The sequence below is a fragment of the Xenopus tropicalis genome, chromosome 6, assembly GCF_000004195.4.
Source record: "Xenopus tropicalis strain Nigerian chromosome 6, UCB_Xtro_10.0, whole genome shotgun sequence".
NCBI classification, from domain to species: Eukaryota; Metazoa; Chordata; class Amphibia; order Anura; family Pipidae; genus Xenopus; species Xenopus tropicalis.
In genome coordinates, this window is record NC_030682.2 from 106,941,633 (window position 1) to 106,959,972 (window position 18,340).

General features: G+C 39.9%; 1 protein-coding gene across 2 annotated transcripts; it reads right to left on the reverse strand.

Annotated features, from left to right (window-relative positions):
• Nucleotides 1-577: 577 nt before the first annotated feature.
• Nucleotides 578-17,008, reverse strand: myl12b (myosin light chain 12B). Of its 2 annotated transcripts, none has more exon segments than NM_001004813.1 (4): nt 578-1,521; nt 2,315-2,476; nt 4,949-5,149; nt 16,933-17,008. In NM_001004813.1, coding segments are annotated over 3 exon segments (519 nt in total). In that variant the 5' UTR covers nt 5,133-5,149; nt 16,933-17,008; the 3' UTR covers nt 578-1,348.
• Between the last annotated feature and the right edge of the window lie 1,332 nt (nt 17,009-18,340).

Here is an 18,340-nt window from a genome sequence, read left to right on the forward strand (position 1 = left end):
GTTTGTGCGCACCATGAATCGTATGATCCCAGGGGGCAGCCCTTAGTACTTAAAATGGCGACTTTCTATTTAGAATTACCCAATGGCACATACTACTAAAACTGCATATTGCAGTGCATAATCTTCCATGGGTAAACAGGTTTTCTACCCAATGCAGGTAGTTACCCAGAATGCCTGGGACATGGTGTTTCCTGGATAAGGTTATTTTTAAATATTTCCATACCTTAAATCTGCTAAATACATTTATAAATTAAATTAACCAAACAGGATTCATTATTACAAAGAAAATGGAAATGATTTTTAAAAATTACAATTATTTGCTTAAAGGGCACCGGCAGCACTTTTTTTTTTTTTTTTTTTTTTTTTTAAATCCTATTGTTTCCTCCGACTGGAGTATGGGCTCTATTAGCCTGCACTTTCGGCGGGGGAAGCAAATTAGGGTGAAAAATGCAGTTTAAAAAAAGATTCTATGGGAAACCCGTTCAGAGTTTTCTGGATAAGAGATCCCATACCCTCATCAAATGAAACAGATATTATAACCAGCCAAACACACGTCACATATGAAAAAGACACAGTGTGATTAGAAAAAAACCCTTTTATTTACTTTATAAAAATGCCGATATTGATATGAAAATGTGTTCTCTACATTTAGCTCTTAATCATGCCAGCACTGTTAGCCAATAGCTGTCCTGTATGTGGCTTGCTCATTGCTAGCGAGAGTGCAGCAAGAACCCTTGGCAGGAGATGAAGAATACATGTGCAGTGTACAGAGCTAGAAGCCGGGGGCGCTTGTCTTTAGGAGAAGCAATGCGCAGGGCTCTAGCGGATATAGGAACAGAGAAGAAGCTTGTTGACACGTTGGAAGTTTTAGCTGGGATATGCCACAAGCAGCTTTTATTGAGAAGAGTAAATGCTACAACTGTCAGATAAACAAGTCTATAGGAGCCAACTGCATAGCTAACCCCAGTACTAAACAGGGCCTATTTTTAACACCAACATATATATATATTCACATAGGAATATCTTATTTCCACTTTGCCAGGCCATTCGGAGAAAAGTTTTAACTGACAGTTATCTTAATTCCAAATTTTACTACAAAATTGCAAAAAATCCAGCTCAAGTCCCAAGAAAAAACCTGCTGTGTAACGCGTGTTACATTGCACTTTTTTTTGTTTTCCAGTTTGGTTACATATGTGCCCATTTGCCAAAAGGGCCTGGTTCAGATCCATAAATACACAGAAAAGAAAAGATCTAGAGCTAAATGCATGCAATGAGTTCTATCAGGAAGAGGAACGTGAGGATGATATAGAGCAGTGCAGTTGTTCTTACACCACTGGGCACTTCCAGCTTAGTCATCCTTATCTTTAGCTCCATGTTTCAAGATGCGGGTGAATTCATTGTAATTGAAATTGCCCTTCTTGTCGATTGGGGCCTCTCTGAAGAGCTCATCTACTTCTTCATCTGTAAATCGGTCACCCATTGTTGTCAGCAATTCCCTCAGAGTATCCTCCTGGATAGAACCTGTGAATAGAGTTGTGTATATACCTTTCAGCATGTCTGAATTTGCCTTATATCCTTATATAAGATTAAACACAAACAAATATAGAAGCAGGGTGCACTGTGGGCTAATGTTGCTTAGTGCTCATTTCTGCACTTTAAATACACCCCCCTTAAAATGATGTAAGGTTTCAGGTACACACAAATAAAGCTTAAAAAGGGCATTGTACATGTAAGCTCTGCTGAATACAGATAATATACGTTATAAGCGACTTTTGTATCCCAGGTAGTGATGAGTGAAATCAGGCATGGATTAGTAGTGAAATTCAGCATTTCGCCACTGGTGGATTGTTTTTGCAAAAATGGGTGCAAAAATTTGCCGAGTGAGTAAAAAGTTGGGTTCACGTAAAAAAAAAAGTCACTGTTGCATCAAAAAAGTCGCACGATATCTGCGTTTCGCAATTTTTTTTGCCAAAGGTGTCTGACTATGATATATATACAGATGGTCACTTCATGCTTTAAAATGGCAGCTCCGTATCAAAACATTCTGGTCTAATTAAAGTCAAACTGCTTTGCTGCATATTGGGATTTCACTTTAAATATGTTTAAAAACAACTCATTAAAAAATAACTTACATAAAAATTTTAAAACCCATTACAATGTGATTCCAAACATTCTCTATAGGATTTTATTAGCAGAAACTAGGTTAGCAGACAAGTACATTAACAGGTCTGATATTGAAATAGGATAGAACCTGAGAGAAAGTAATGGTGAAAAGGGAAGAAAGTGCTCTGAGCTGCTGTAAGTTTCCACTCACCTATTCCTTCTTCATCAAAGCATGCAAAGGCATTCCTAATAACATCCTCAGGATCGGTTCCGTTCAGCTTCTCCCCAAACATGGTAAGGAACATGGTGAAGTTAATAGGGCCAGGTGCTTCATTCATCATGGCATCTAAATACTCGTCTGTAGGGTTTTTTCCTTTATCCCAGAAAGAAAGCAGTATAGTAAATAAGCAGCTATTAATGGGAACACGAATGTTTATAGAAATACTAGGACTGCTTGCTTTAACTTCTTGCTCTTGCTAATTTGCAATCAGCTTTACAGAGAAACAGGACCAACTCATTAACATGCATTTGTATATGTGTGTTGGTGCCCATATGTGAACTGTGCCCACTCATAGCGAATAGAATAAGCAACCACTCTATCATTTACACAGCATTTTACAGACTGAAAATAGTTTGTTTATACTCTAAAATTAATACCTAACCAACAGATATTTTATATCATATTAAATGACCTATTAAAGAATCTTACCAAACTGGAATATATATATTTATCAGTGAATCTTGCCCTTTTACATCTGTTCCATTGATCCACCATTTAGTGATGGGCTGTGTGCTCCCTCAGCTCTAACTGTAACAGGAAGTAGCGTGGGAGTAAGAGACAGAATTTTGTCCTCTAAATGGCTGATGGGGCCTAGCATGTTTGTGTGCCTTGGCTTGTTTGTGTGCACTGTGAATCGTATGATCCCAGGAGGCAACCATTAGTACTTAAAATGGCAATTTTCTATTTAGGATTACCTAATAGCACATACTACTAAAAAAGTATTATTTTTATGAAAATGGTTTATTTAGATGAAGCAGGGTTTTACATATGAGCTATTTTATGCATACCTACACTGTCCAGAGGTATAGTTATCCTTTAAAGGAGAAGGAAAGGCTAATAAAGAGTTAATCTCAAGCTGCAGGCATACCTTCAGTTCTCTCAATAGTGCCCTTAAGTCTCCCCATACTTCACCCGTTCAGAAGATCAGAAGCCAAACAGAGAAAAAAAACGCTGAGCTGGGTAGAGAAGATTCCCATAAAGCCTCGCTTTTTCCAGGACTTGAGGACTCATTTCTACAGGCAGCGCATGGGCAGAGAGCAGAAGCGTCCGGTTGCCATGGCAACGCAGCGTTGCAGAGTTCTCTCACAAGCAGCAGCAGGAGGAGGGGGAAGGGGGGGGGGGTTCCGGCTGGTGCTGTGAGCACCGATTGTTTATGGCAGGAGCGAGGGTTTGTGGAGCTTGAGGGGGGTGTTTGTGGAGCTGCAGAAAGTTTGTGACAGGAGCAGGGAGCTGGCTTATGCTTTTCAGCCCATAGAGACACGCTGGATAAGATGGCGGCGCCGTTCACTGAAACAAGCATGTAAGTTCTAGTATGTGTATCTCTGTAAATCTTTCATTAGGCAAGCCAGAAATATAGCGTTTTTACTCAGCAATAGTAGTACTATTTAATAGTGTGCTTAATCGATTTTGCCTTTCCATCTCCTTTAAGCACAAGATGGCAGAGAGCACATTTATTATGTTGATGGCATTATAAGCAAAATAATGGTGACAAGCAGCATAGTAGAGGAAAATACCATAGGTATCTACGTGCAAAACAGCACCTGCGAGAAATGCAAACACTAAGGCAACACAGCATTGAGTCATTTCATATTTAATATGCTGTGATGACTTTTAACGGTTTCTTTTCATTCAACAGCAGCAGCAATGGATACAAATCTCCTAATGATGTTATATACATTAACAATTATAATTAATTGTTGACAGTAAATCAATTCTAGTGATATTTTGTTAAAAGAAAAATCAGTCGAAACGGGGTGTAATGTAAATGCTGTAGAAAGGGGTTCTTAACCTTAAGGCTTAAAGGTGGGTCAAAAATGCCATATTTTATAGGCTGAACATACTGCAACAGCCTAAAGTTTCAGCATTTCAATAGCAGCAATGATCCAAGACTTCTGCGACACTCAGTGAGCTCTGAGCAGCAAATCTTAGGAGTCCTTGCAATTATCAAGCAGAAAATAAGCCTGGTTTGTTATATAGAATGAAGCTACAGGGCTGATTATTACATTCTGATGCTAATTGTACTGGTTTCTGAGTTATCATGTAGTAATTATCTGTATTAATTACAAATCAGCCTTATATTGTGACATTTATAGTTTGTATAAACAGTATATTGTGAGTCTGTCCCTAGGCTGTGACAGTAGCACAGAGCATGTGCAGTGAATCAGCAGAATATAAGATGGGGGGAGCTACTGGGGCATCTTTGGGGGCACAGATCTTTACCGCTAAAGGGCTGTGGTTGCCTTGGGCTGGTACAGTAGCTCAAAAAAAAATTTTTTACTCTACTTCTTCAGTTTAGTTTTAGTTCACCTTTAATGGTGACATTTTCTCCTGCAACAGCCAATAGCAATTTATAACTTTATTCTAAAAATGAATCGAGTCACAAGGGTGACTTTCAGACTTATTCTGGGTCCTTAAGAGAAACACATAATTATAAACACTGTATTGTGACCTATGAATTACATTGCTGAAACAGTGATCTGTAGCACCAGAATATGACTGACATAAGCCAAGGAATAACATATAACATTGTTCTCCTAATACCAGAACCTATGAAACATTACATACCAAGAGAGGCAAGCATGTCATGCAGATCTTCTTTATCAATAAAGCCATCACGGTTCTGATCAATCATGTTGAATGCCTCCTTAAACTCCTGGATTTGGGACTGGTCAAACATGGCAAATACATTAGAAGTTGCGCGCTGGGGGCGCTTTTTGGTGGTCTTGGTCTTTGCTCTTTTGCTGGACATCTTGGCGGTGGGTTATTCTTAAAAAAAAAAAGGAAAAAAAAGTGTTATAGTTATAAAACAAACTATAAAGTAACAATCAAAAGATAAGAGAATAAATTCTTTTGGACAGGGGTATGCTAATGTGAGCAAGCTTTAGTGCTTGCTGAACTGATCCCTCACACAAGAAGTATAAAGTCTTCCTCGAGCACTCTCCTCAGTCCAAGTGCCCCAGGTATGACAACCACGAAGGAAGCAAGAAGAGATACATTGGTGTAGATCGGCTGAACAAAGAAATCATGCTGTTGCAGAACTACACAACTCTTTTGCTAGGGTAATGAGCTACAAAACCAGCATATAACGATACCGTGCAATTTCACTTCCCCTGGAGCGAGACTGCAATTTTACCGTTCTGGTCACCAACTAACAATTGTATGCCAGATCTGATCTACAAATAAGCTTACCCAGGTCAGAACTGAGGCGGTGACTTTCTCTGCACAGAATGTAACACTAAAATAAAACCATGTCCTATATAAAAACATGAAGTCATCTTGGAAACTATGAGGCACAGTCACTCTGCCGGAATGCTGATTAAACCTGGACTGAACCATTAAGGAGATCATACAAAGTATGCTATTCAGTAACATTCATTAGCACATGATCTTATTTGTACCATCAGGAACTTTAGCAACTAATCACACATTTGCTTTCATTCTTTTAGCCAAAGTCATAGACTGATCTAAAGTAATTGCTGATTGACTGATACTGGTAACTGCATGGGTACAAAGTAGCTAATTATTACTCATATAGTAGAAAAGGTTCAAACACTCTACAGAATAGAGCTGGCCATACACGGGCAGATTCGCTCGCTTGGCGATATCGGGGAGGCATGTAGGCGAATTTGATCGTTTTGGCCCTGGGGCCAATTCTGCACACGGCAATGGGGCAGTCGGTTCGGGGACCGCATCAACAAGCCGATGCGGCCCCCGATCCGACTGGATTTTCTAACCTGGCCAATTTCAGGCCAGATATCTGTCGGCCAGGCCCCTCGGTTCTGCCCCTACACGGCCGATAAGCTGCCAAATCGGTCCAAGGGACCAATATCGGCAGCTAAATCGGCCGTGTATGGGGACCTCAAGTCCCATAATTGTACTAAAAAGTCTTCATGCAATGGGGAATGCCATGGCTATAATCTTCATAAACTTCAGACATAAGCTAAAGCTGGAGAGGTGTGTCTATACAAAATGTATTATCTTTTGTTAAAGGAACAGTAACACCAAAAAATGAAAGCATATAAAAGTAATTACAGTATAATGCACTGTTGCCCTGCACTGCTACAACTGGTATGTTTGCCGACCACTGATTTAGGTAACCTCTATGCACACTATCAGCTTACATACATCACATTTTATTCAACCAAAACTTGCCACCAAGTCAGGAATTCAAAAATAACTACCTGGTTTGGGGGCACTGAGAGCAACATCCAAGCACTCTGGCACACGGGGAGATTAGTCCCCAGATTGCCATCCCACCGGCAAAAATGTAAATCACCGGTGGGATGGCATACGCGGCGGCGCAATTTCAGTGAAATTGCGCAAGTTTCTTCTCGAGGCAACTTGCGCGATTTCACTGAAATCGTGCCGCGCGTATGCTATCCCACCGGCGATTTACAGGGCGACTAATCTCCCCGTGTGCCAGAGCCCTAAGGGGTTGGTGGGCAACATGTTGCCCCTGAGCCACTGGTTGGGGATCACTGGTTTATATAAACAAAGCTGCTGTGTAGCCATGGGGGCAGCCATTCAAAGGAGACATCACAGGTTATTTAGCAGATAACAGATAAAGACCCTTATATTCTACAGAGCTTATCTGTAATGTAACCTGTGCATTTTCTCCTTTTTTTTCAGTTTGAATGGCTGCCCACATGGCTGCATTATATTTTAAGAATCTTCTGACTACAGATCCATGGAGTAGGGTTAAAAACAAAGAAATTGCTCATTAGTGTTTTATAATTAATTGCGTTATTAATTAAAATAATACAAGTTAATTTATTTTGCCAACGTTGAATAATATGTAGATCTACTGACCATTTAGGCTGGTGGCACACAGGGAGATTAGTTGCCCATGATAAGTCTTCCCTACCGCAAGCGGCTTATCTTATCTGAAATGTCTTCCCACTGTAAAGAATGTGACTCGAAGTTGCAGAAGTTCTCGTGAGGCAACTTCGGAAAACTGAAGCGACGCATACAACATCCCACCAGCGATTCACATTCTTGCCGTAGTAAGGCATTTTGGGGAGTTAGTCAGCCGCAGTAGTGAAGCTTTATCACTGGCCACTTATCGCCCTGCGAGCCACCAGTCTTAATATCAACAAGGAAGATGAATTTTATTTACACATTACACTGTGGGAATAGCCACTTTTTGAAACATCAGAATGGGTTTCCAGGTAATAGATTCAATAATTTAAAATGTTATTTAAAGTTATTATGAAAAGTAATGCACTATAAAAATGGCATGGCTGGCACAGACCCCTTCATTTTACACTAAGTTTGTTAGTGTAAAGAGCCTCAAACAACACAGAAACCCCTAATATATCAATCACTGTAATCTGTTCCTTCACAATGTATGAATAAACACCATTTTTATATGCTGAAATTCAGCTGCAAAACAGTTCTTCTCTTTCTGTATCATTTAAAATCCTGGCAGGGGAGGAGGGACTAAAACATTGATGGTACAAATTGGAACAACTTTTTCACAGCGTACAGACAGCATGCAGGGACAACATGACCCACAATGCACTGCAATGTTCCTTTCCTTATTGACATCACATGTACAGGGAATTATGGCATTTGGTGTATGTAGGACAGTCGATAACTGTTACACAAAGTAGCAGCCATATCAGCAGGAGAACAGACTTAGGTAACTGATCAGGTAACCATATTGTTACATTAAAAATCACGAAAAGGCTGAATATTTTTTAACTAATGTAAAAGAAAATAAATAAATAAAAATTATGTTTAATTTTTAAAAAGCTTAAGTCGTTTTTGGGTATTTATCAAATGGTGAACTCTAAATTTCACCCTTTGATAAATATACTAAAACTCCCATAGGAATAAATAGAAGGTGGGTAAATTTTTCTGCAGTGAGCGCTAATCTCTCATTTATCTGCCCCTTAGAGTATCTAATTTTGATGCATCTGCTTTGGTGTGATTTACAGCATTGACTTTTTTTTTTTTTTTTTTTTTTTTTTTAAAGTATCCAACAGCCAAGTGAAATTGCATAACATGATTAGACCTGAAGATGATGAACCAGACACGCAGACAAGCACACGTCTGTGAATGAGGCTTAAGGAATTAGTTATACTGGCAAATCAGTTCATTTGTTTCAGTCGCAGTAATACATCACAGGTAATAGGTTCTTACAAATACTGGTATGGGAACCCTTTTCTGGAAACCTATTATCCAGAAAGTTCCGAATTACAGAAAGCCCATCTCCCATAGACTCCATTATAATCAAATAATTCACAATTTTAAAAATGATTTACTTTTTCTCTGTAATTATAAAACGGTACCTTGCATTTGATCCCAACTAAGATATAATTAATCCTTATTGGAGGCAAAACAGTTCTATTGGGTTTAATTACTGTTTAAAGGAACAGTAACACCAAAAAATGAAGTGTAATAAGTAATAACAATATAATGTACTGTTGCCCTGCATTGCTACTACTGGTGTGTTTGCCTCAGAAAGACTACTATAGTTTATATAAGTAAGCTGCTGTGTAGCCATGGGGGCAGCCATTCAAAGGAGAAAAGGCACAGGTTACTTAGCAGATAACAGATAAACCCCCATTATATGGGGCTTATCTACTAGTTATCTGCTATGTAACCTGCGCCTTTTCTCCTTTTTTCCAGCTTGAATGGCTGCCCCCATGGCTACACAGCAGCTTATTTATATAGTTGCTTTTCTGTAGCAAAAACAACATTTTTTTTGCAGAGCAACAGCACATTATATTTTACTTTCAAACACTTTAATTTTTTGATGTTACTGTTCCTTTAAATAATTTTATTAGTAGACTTAAGGAAGGAGATCCAAATTACGGAAAGACCCCTTATCTGGAAAAACCCAGGTCCCGAGCATTCTGGATAATGGACCCATACCTGTATAGAGATAAGGAAGGGCTTGAGGGCACAATGCACTCGGTTATTGTTTGTAAATAAGAGTTAATTATTGGCTGGGTGCCCAGAGTGGCAAATATCATTGTTATAATACGTTTTGTGGGAGTAAAACATATTGCCATAGATTACTTTGCACAATAAGCATTATTCTTTGCCTGTGTCAGGTGAATGGGTGCAGCCAGGACGGCACCGACAAAAAAACTCACCCAAAAATGTTAACAAGACAGTGGGCAGATTATGAAACATAGATGTGTACCATTTGAATTATTTACTTCTCAGAAACATGTGTCCTTAAAGGGGTGGTTCACCTTGAAGTTAACATTAAGTATATTATAGAACTGCCTATTTTGAGCAACTTTTATTTACTTTTATTTCTTATAGTTTTTGCTTTGCCTTTTTCTTCTAGCTCTTTGCAGCTTTCATATGGGGGTCACTGACCCCAGCAGCCAAAAAACTATTGCTCTGTGAGGCTACAGTTTTATTTTTAGTTACTTTTTATAAAGTTTTTTTTCTATTCAGGTCCTCTCCAACGAATTTACCATTCTTTCATTCAAACTACCCTTGGTTGCTAAGGTAACTTGGACCATAGCAACCAAATAATTGCAGAAATTCCAGACTGGAGAGCTCCCAAACTGAAAACAAAATTTACATTCTAGCCTTGAGAGGAAACTTTGGGCGACTGCGGAACATAGCAGCGACACGTATGCCATCCCACCGGCAATTTACATTTTAGCCGGTGGGATGGCAATTCGGGTAGATAAGTCACCCCCGAAAACGGAGATTTGTTGCGGCGCGACTAATCTCCCTGTGTACCCCTGCCCTTAGGGTTAAGACACACAGAGCTACTAGAAGCTGCTACAAAATAGACAATGCTGATTATTCACTGATAATTGTCTCTACGTGTCTTTGCTGTACTGCCATTAAATACTGGCTAGGATGTACAGAAAGGGAACAGCAGCTCCTCTGCTTACTAAAAGCTGATATTTATGAGGCATTTATGTTTATTTAAGGAAAGGGCAGTTACCGGGTACATAGGAATGACTGGGAATGGTTAACATACCTGCACTAAGTGAAGAGTATTATTTAAGTGTTTGTTAAAGGAACAGTAACACTAAAAAATGAAAGAGCTTTAAAATAATAAAAATATAATGCACTGTTGTCCTGCACTGGTAAAACTGGTGTGTTTGCTACAGTAACACTACTATAGTTTATATAATAAGCTGCTGTTTAGCCACGGGGGCAGCCATTCAAGCTGGAAAAAAGGAGAAAAGGCACAGGTTACATAGCAGATAACAGATAAGTTCTGTAGAATACAATAGTGTTTTATCTGTTATCGGCTATGTGCCTATGCCTTTTCTCCTTAAAATGGCTGCCTCCATGGCTACATAGCAGCTTATTTATATAAATTAAAGTAGACTTTCTAAAGTAAACACACAACTTTTACCAGTGCAGGGCAGCAGCACATTATATTTTAGTTACTTTTATACACTTTCATTTTTTGGTGTTACTGTTCCTTTAAAAGCTGCAGAGAGCAACTGACAGGGGAAACTCAGAACGGTGACTTTAAGCACAATGTTTGCAGTAATCCCCATTACATGTATCTTACATTAAAACTTGGAAATCATTGGCCAAAGGATTGGGGACGGAAGGAAATGATGTACTTTTGAAATCTTTAAGATAAGCAAATGCATGGCTGGATACAATTATTGCCAGATGAAGATCAGTTCCTGCAGAAAGAGGTTTCTGGCCGAAAGGAATGTGGCCTCTCAGCAAATATGAAACTTTTCATATGCAATTAACAGATATCACAAAGCTATATACAGATATCGGACCCCTTATCTGGAAACCCATTATCCAGACAGTTCTGAATTACGGAAAGGCCATCTCCCATAGGCCTTTCCACTAGCAACAACAGGAGTCGCCAGTGGAAAGGCAGAAGCAATCGCTTTGCATTTCCAAAGTTGCACAAAGTTTCTTCCTGCAGGCAGCTGGATGTTATTTATATGCTTTGTCCTAAGGTTATTGCATAGCAATAGGAATTATTCACAGGGTGCACAGCATTCACTCATACTTTAACATGAACAATAAGAGACACCACTTTTAAATACAACCCTTAGATAAGGAATACCATCCCTTTAGGGTGAAGACACACAGAGCTACTTAGTAGCAGCTACTAAACACCAGAAAATTTGCTGTCATAGACAATACTGAGAATTGCCTCTGCTAGAGAGAGTTATCAGAAAATGATCATCATTGTCTATTTTAGTAACCACGACAAGTAGCTGCTAATAGTAGCTCCGTGTGTCTTCACCCTTAAGGCTAGTTTTTAAGCCAAATGTATACCTAAAATTATCCTATCACCTTCCACTGATTTGAATGGGAAATAACTAATAAAAGTTTCCAAGTAAGAACAGAAGCACAAAGAGGCATTTTCGGCGATTTGCCGAAATCGCCTGCGCAGCGTGTGCCATCCCACCGGCAACTTACATTTTCGCTGGTGGGATGGCAATCCGGGAGATTAGTTGCCCGCGAACAGGGAGATTTGTCACGGGCGACTAATCTCCCCGTGTGCCAGAGCTCTTAGAGGAGTGCAAGGAAAAACCACACACCATAAAGCTGGCAATGGTAGCTGATTCTCATTGAAGTCAATGGCAGATAGCATTGATCAATTTTGGGTGCTTTTAAAAGGAGAAGGAAAGGCTTATAAAGAGTTAATCTCAAGCTGCAGGCATACCTTCAGTTGTCTCAATAGTGCCCTTAAGTCTCCCCATATTTCTCCCGTTCAGATGATCAGAAGCCAAACAGGAAGAAAAAACGCTGAGCTGTGTAAAGAAAGTTCCCATAATGCCTCACTCCTGCACAGACACCCAGACCAAGTGAATATGCTCAGTTAATACGACTATGGGGCACATATGTGGTTTTTTCGTAATGATCAGTATTTTTGCGACTTTTTCGCCGCTGTAGCAACTTTTTCATATTTTCCGCAACTTTTTTGTATATTTTTCGCGACTTTTTCGCCGCCGACGCAAAAAAATTGTATTGTTGCGCCGAGTACTCAATTGTCGGATTCATTCAAGCTTCAGTATTGTGACTTTCCTTGGGCCAGGTTGGAGCTGCAGAGTGCCATTGAGCCCTATGGGAGACTTTCCTTGGGCCAGGTTGGAGCTGCAGAGTGCCATTGAGCCCTATGGGAGACTTTCCTTGGGCCAGGTTGGAGCTGCAGAGTGCCATTGAGCCCTATGGGAGACTTTCCTTGGGCCAGGTTGGAGCTGCAGAGTGCCATTGAGCCCTATGGGAGACTTTCCTTGGGCCAGGTTGGAGCTGCAGAGTGCCATTTATTCCTCTGTGAGGCTTCCAAAATCATGCAAAGTCGGAAAGGTTTTTCCGCCGTTTACAATCGTTCAATACGATAAAGTCATGACGGCGACTAAATAGTTGCGCAAAATACGATAAAGTCATAACGGCAATGAAAAAGTTGCGGAAAATACGAAACAGTTGCGACGGCGACAAAAAAGTTGCAAAATTTTAGTTTCCAATCCGAATTTTTGCCATTCGGGATTCGAATTCGTGCTTTGGTAAATCAGCCCCTTTGAGTCAGCTTCCTGCTGATTGGCTCAGATCCACATTCCTAAGGGGGGGGATGGAGTAGGAGAAGGGAGAGAGCAGAGAGCTGCCTGTCTGTGGCACATGAATTACAGACACAATAAATCTTTTGATAGAGAAGTCAGTGCAGCATTTCTGTGAGTGCTTCTGGCTGTATTTACATAGACCTTTCTAATAAAGCTTACGTAGTTTTTACCTTTCTTTCTCCTTTAAGATCTGGTGTCTGTTAAGATGAACTGCATTCGATTGCAATGTATATTATAAGCGGTATAAATGCTTTAGTGCTTGTAGCCTAAAGCATATCTGCCAAATTAAGAATTTAGTTATTTGTTGCACAGCTTTTCCTGTGGGGTAAAACAATGTAAGGACAGTTCATTAAAGGAGAAGAATTGTGCTTAAAAAAATTGTGTTTCAGACAGATTTATTGAGAAATTCCACCAAAACCCTACTAGTCCCGCTCATCTGTTCCACTTCCAGCACCATATATTATTCATAACTGCCTACAAAATTATTATTTTTTCGATTTAACCAATATGTCTCCTTTAAACAAGCATATCTTTGTCACATACATTCTTGGCCAAATCATACTGATCTGACGTTCTGACCCATGGGCCAATAATTGGATGATAATGGACACCTAGGCAGGTCTGTCAAGAGAGGATGGGATGGCATCCACTTGTCAAAACTGCCAGTTAGATATCAGTCTGATTTTCTGCCAGTGAGGCCTCATACACCGGAAGATAAGCTGCTGACTTGCTATGAAGGGGCCAAATCAGCATCTTAAATCTGCCTGTGTATGGCCAGCTTAAGCATTTTCATTCATAATTTGGCCACTATAGGGCATTGTCACTCTTAAGTCTTTGTATGCGATTCTACTACTTCTAATTAAAAACACATGCTTCAGAGTTTTGCAACTATTTAGATGGGCCTCTATGGTGCTCCTGAAGTTAGGATGTTAACATCATGTCTAACAAGATTAATTCAGGAAAATAAATTTAAAAACATTTTTGCTTTCAAAACCAAGTAAAGTAAGTATTTTGCTTTTATCTGAAAATCTGTCTCACTACTACTGCATGAAGGGAGGTTAAGAAGCCAATATTCCCAATTCACACTTACCTACCCAACACAATTATTTTTGTGGGTGCCTGACAAACTGCAGGACACTGGGTGATTTTGTCCAATGCCTCAAATTCCCCTAAACTGCCTTATGTGTGAAACTCCTGAAATAGCCAATACAAGCTAATACACTTATACAACTGTTGCTGTTGTTGTTGTTAACTTAAAACCTTTCAGGTAGTTCACACAGGAGGAAATTGGGTCAATTCTAGGGTATATATATACTAAACAAATACAGTAGGCAAAGGTACAGCCTATTTTACTAATGTAAAAGAATTTGTCGGAATAAAATAGTCATGGTTTTTCTTTAGGAAAATAATGGCTACTAGGTGCATGGCAGTCTACCCAATACAGACAACTGGAATTATCATAGACATGGTAAACCTCAATAACTGTAAACTGAAAACATGGATTGTGGGAAATTCATAAAAAATGGGCAGGTATGCTATTCTATAGACTAGGGCACTCCAAGCGAGAGTTCTGTGTACAACATAGTAATTTTATTTTATCGAGCCCTCAAACAAGCTATATATCACCCTACTACATCCAGTGCCTGCACTCTAATGCTAAACAAAATTGAGGTACATAATTAATATAAATCAAAAATTATTTCAGAACCAGCAGTCCCCATTATGTATTTAACACATTGTACAAGTAGATATTTGTTTTATTAAATTTACCCTGCCATAGCAGATATTGCTCTTTTGAAAGAGTTGGACGCATGAAAAAAATATGCCCACTAAATCAAAATAGGCCTACAATCAACAAAAGCAGAATTCCAGCCATTTAGCCTTGTCTTAGCTATATTCAGCCTCTTCCATCCTCATAGAAGTATCAACCGACAGGATAATAATAAACTTGTTAATGTTTGGAAGTGAAAACATTGTCACCAGCCAAACAAGCTAAATAGTTAGCATTTCTTAAAAGGGAAGGGCAGGGATCATGCTATCACGTAGGAAAAACAATCAGCACCTGAAACAAATACATATATGGGCAGATTATTATTATTACTGATTATACGTATTACACATACTTTATGTCCCAGGGCAAGATTATATTAAAATGATAATATCATAAAAAACAGCCTCTAGTTGGCCAACCCAGCTAATTAATATCATTAAGATATTGTAATATACTGAGCACACTGGATATTCCCAATTAGCTTACTTGACATCACATCCAACTGTGGCTAGGGTTGCCACCTGGCCGGTAAAAATTATGCATGATGCCAATGTTATTAATAGGGAAAAAAAGGAAAAATTACAGGGAAGCTGCCTTTTTTTCCAGAAAAGGTGGCAAACCTAACTGTGGCACCCAGAGTGTTCTGAATGCCACCATGCTCAGCTGTAAAACAAGCAGCTGCCAAATTCCCCCTATCCATTCATTGCTCCACACTGAGATCAACGGGATATTTCGTTTAAAAAGCAACTTATAGTGTGACATACTCAGTGCCAAACCTCACAATGCTCTTCTGGCTACATACATGCAAATCCCACCATAACATTCCAATACCTAGTGGTACCTTCCCACAAGCAAGAAGGATTCATATAATGCATACAATATCAATACAAATGGTTTGTATATGCGATGTTGGAAAGGCAAGTGTCTGGATAATTCTTGCATTTCTGTAATACAGATTTTATTAATAAGGGGAGTAAAAACAAATTCCTTCTGAAGGCCAATATCTACATTAAACTACAAGTTAAATTCAAATATGAACTTTTCCTTTAATTGGTAGCAGTGTATGTAGCTTTGTTTGGCTAAAACATAAGTCAGTAGCTGTCCTGTTTTTATTTATGGAATGCTCTGAAAAAGCTGAGCTGTTAGGGGTCTCGTACCCTAATTTTCAAGAAGTACTGCACTCATTACCCAGCCGGTATCTCATGGGCAGTGCCCACAGGGCTCATAATGGCTGTGCAGCAACTGTTCAGTGCAGCTGCCAAACAGGATATACCGGCGCCATGTCTTTACTACATACAATCACTCCCCACATTTCTTCTACTAAAATAAGCCCCATACTGTCAGGAATAGTGGGGGTCATTGATGAAGAAGAGCAGTTAGGAAACACACAACAACAAACAGATGTGTATCACACCGAATGCATTAGAGCAGGGGTTCCCAACCTTTTTTACTTGTGAGTCACAGTCAAATGTAAAAAGACTTGGCGAGCAACACAAGCACCATAAAAGTTCATGGAGGAGCCAAATAAGGGCAGTGATTGGCTATTAGGGGCCTCTATGCACACTATCAGCTTACAGGGGGCTTTATTTGTAGTAAATCTTGTTTTTATTCAACCAAAACTTGCCCCCAAGTCAGGAATTCAAAAATAACTCCCTGGTTTGGGGGCACTGAGAGCAACATCCAAGGGGTTGGTGAGCAACATGTTGCCCCTGAGTCACTGGTTGGGGATCACTGCATTAGAGAGTGAGTGGCCTCTACAAGCCAAACGGCAATGCCAGAAAGTGTACCCGGCGGAACCTCCCAAACGCAGCAGCAAAGAGGGCTGTCTGAGATCCGAGGCCCAGAGACCGAGAAACAGTGTAATCCGCGCTTGGTAGGTATAGCCTACCAAGCGCGGGGCACAGAGGCCGGGGATTATACACGGTCACATCACAATGGCTGTACAACTACAACTCTTACAATCCTTTGCAACAAGTTCAGTGGGCCGGCAGCCCTTTCTAGGCACAACCAAACAGCTCTTCAACTACTGTGGCACCAGTGACAGACTGGCAACCCGTAACCCTCCACATACTGAACTACAAAACCCACAATCCTTTGTCAGTGGGAATGTTGCCCTACACATCGAGGCCAATTTTGAACATTAAAAATACCGGAAGTCTACTTGCTATCACTGCTTTCGCATTATGCTTAACTCGTAGTCCAGGCAGGACAGGATACCCGTACTAACAAATGATTCTAAGGGGGGTACTTACCGACCGGCGATAGAATAGAAAATCCGAGGTTGCTGGCAGACCCTTACACACAGACTGCTACACCTCAATCCCCGGCCAACACCCCTCCACCAGGCACTCCCATCACACTCACTTCCGCATTACTTGACACAGGAAATGGTCCAGCATAGGGTGAACGAACCAAATGTAATTTAATTACTACTTAGACTAAATATTAACGCTGCGTTGTGTGTTGTACGAAGTGAAGCCTGGTAAATCTATCTGGCAAATTACAATAGGAAAGCAAAAAAAGACAAAAATGCTGCATATATGATCAATCTTTATTTTCAACCACCCCCTTTTTTAGGAGTTAGTTTCGTCCAAGTCAAAAGTTAAGCGGCATACCAAGGTAGGGGACGTCACTGACGTATTGGCCACCATATGCCCTTTTATGGAAATCGCCGCCGAGATCTCGCGTTGCTTCAATTGCACAACCCGGAAGGGAAAGGGAAGGGCTGGCACACGAAGTGGGAATGTGGGTTGTTTTGGGCAGTGACATTTTTAATTAAAAAAAGGGGAAGTATGCCTAGTTATAACTGTGCTTCGCATGACAAGTGACTTATAAAGCAGTCAACGTAGTTTCGAGCCCACTAACAGACGTACGAAGTGAAAAGTGCGGGCAAACCTGGGAACGCGAAAGGGTTTCGTTCCAAAGGGGATTAGTGGGTAGGAAGTGGTTGGGTCTTGTTAGGGATGTAGCACATTCGGTAAACTACGAAAGCCAAATAAAAAATACAACGCTATTAGTGTTACCATCATTTCAAACCTGAAGTACCAAACTAATACTAAAACCTGGTTCCATTTTAGCCTATCCCCAGTGTTACTGCTTTTATCAACACTGAGGCAAACAATTTATATGTGGTCTGGATTAAACAACCATAAATGTGAAAGGGAAGAATTCTCTACTACACCTTAGGTGGACATTTTATGAAAAAAAAACAGGCTTCCTAGATTTTAATATTTCTTAAATATTAATAACTGACAGCAAGCACCATTTTTACAAGCCAGTAAAATACTGACCAGGTGGCAACCCTAGCTATACCATGTTGATTTATGACCTAAGTATGTTAGAATGTATAAAATCTATCGTTTTTTATGAATAACCTAGTGCTGTAATTTCCTAGATTTGTTCATAGGGAACAGACAAAGTAAGACATCTAGCCTGAATATGTTAGTTCCTAGTGGCCTAAAGTATTGGAAATCACATGACAAATCAAATCTACTTTTCCACACTAGGAATTATTATCCACCACAGGGCCGCACAAGCTACTGTCTGACTGAAAAGTGTGGCACATAACGGATGTGGCTGTAAGGGGGCCTACAGGGGCATTTCCATTATATGTTAGACACACAAGTGATCACCATCCTAGAGTTTTGGATGCCATAAATT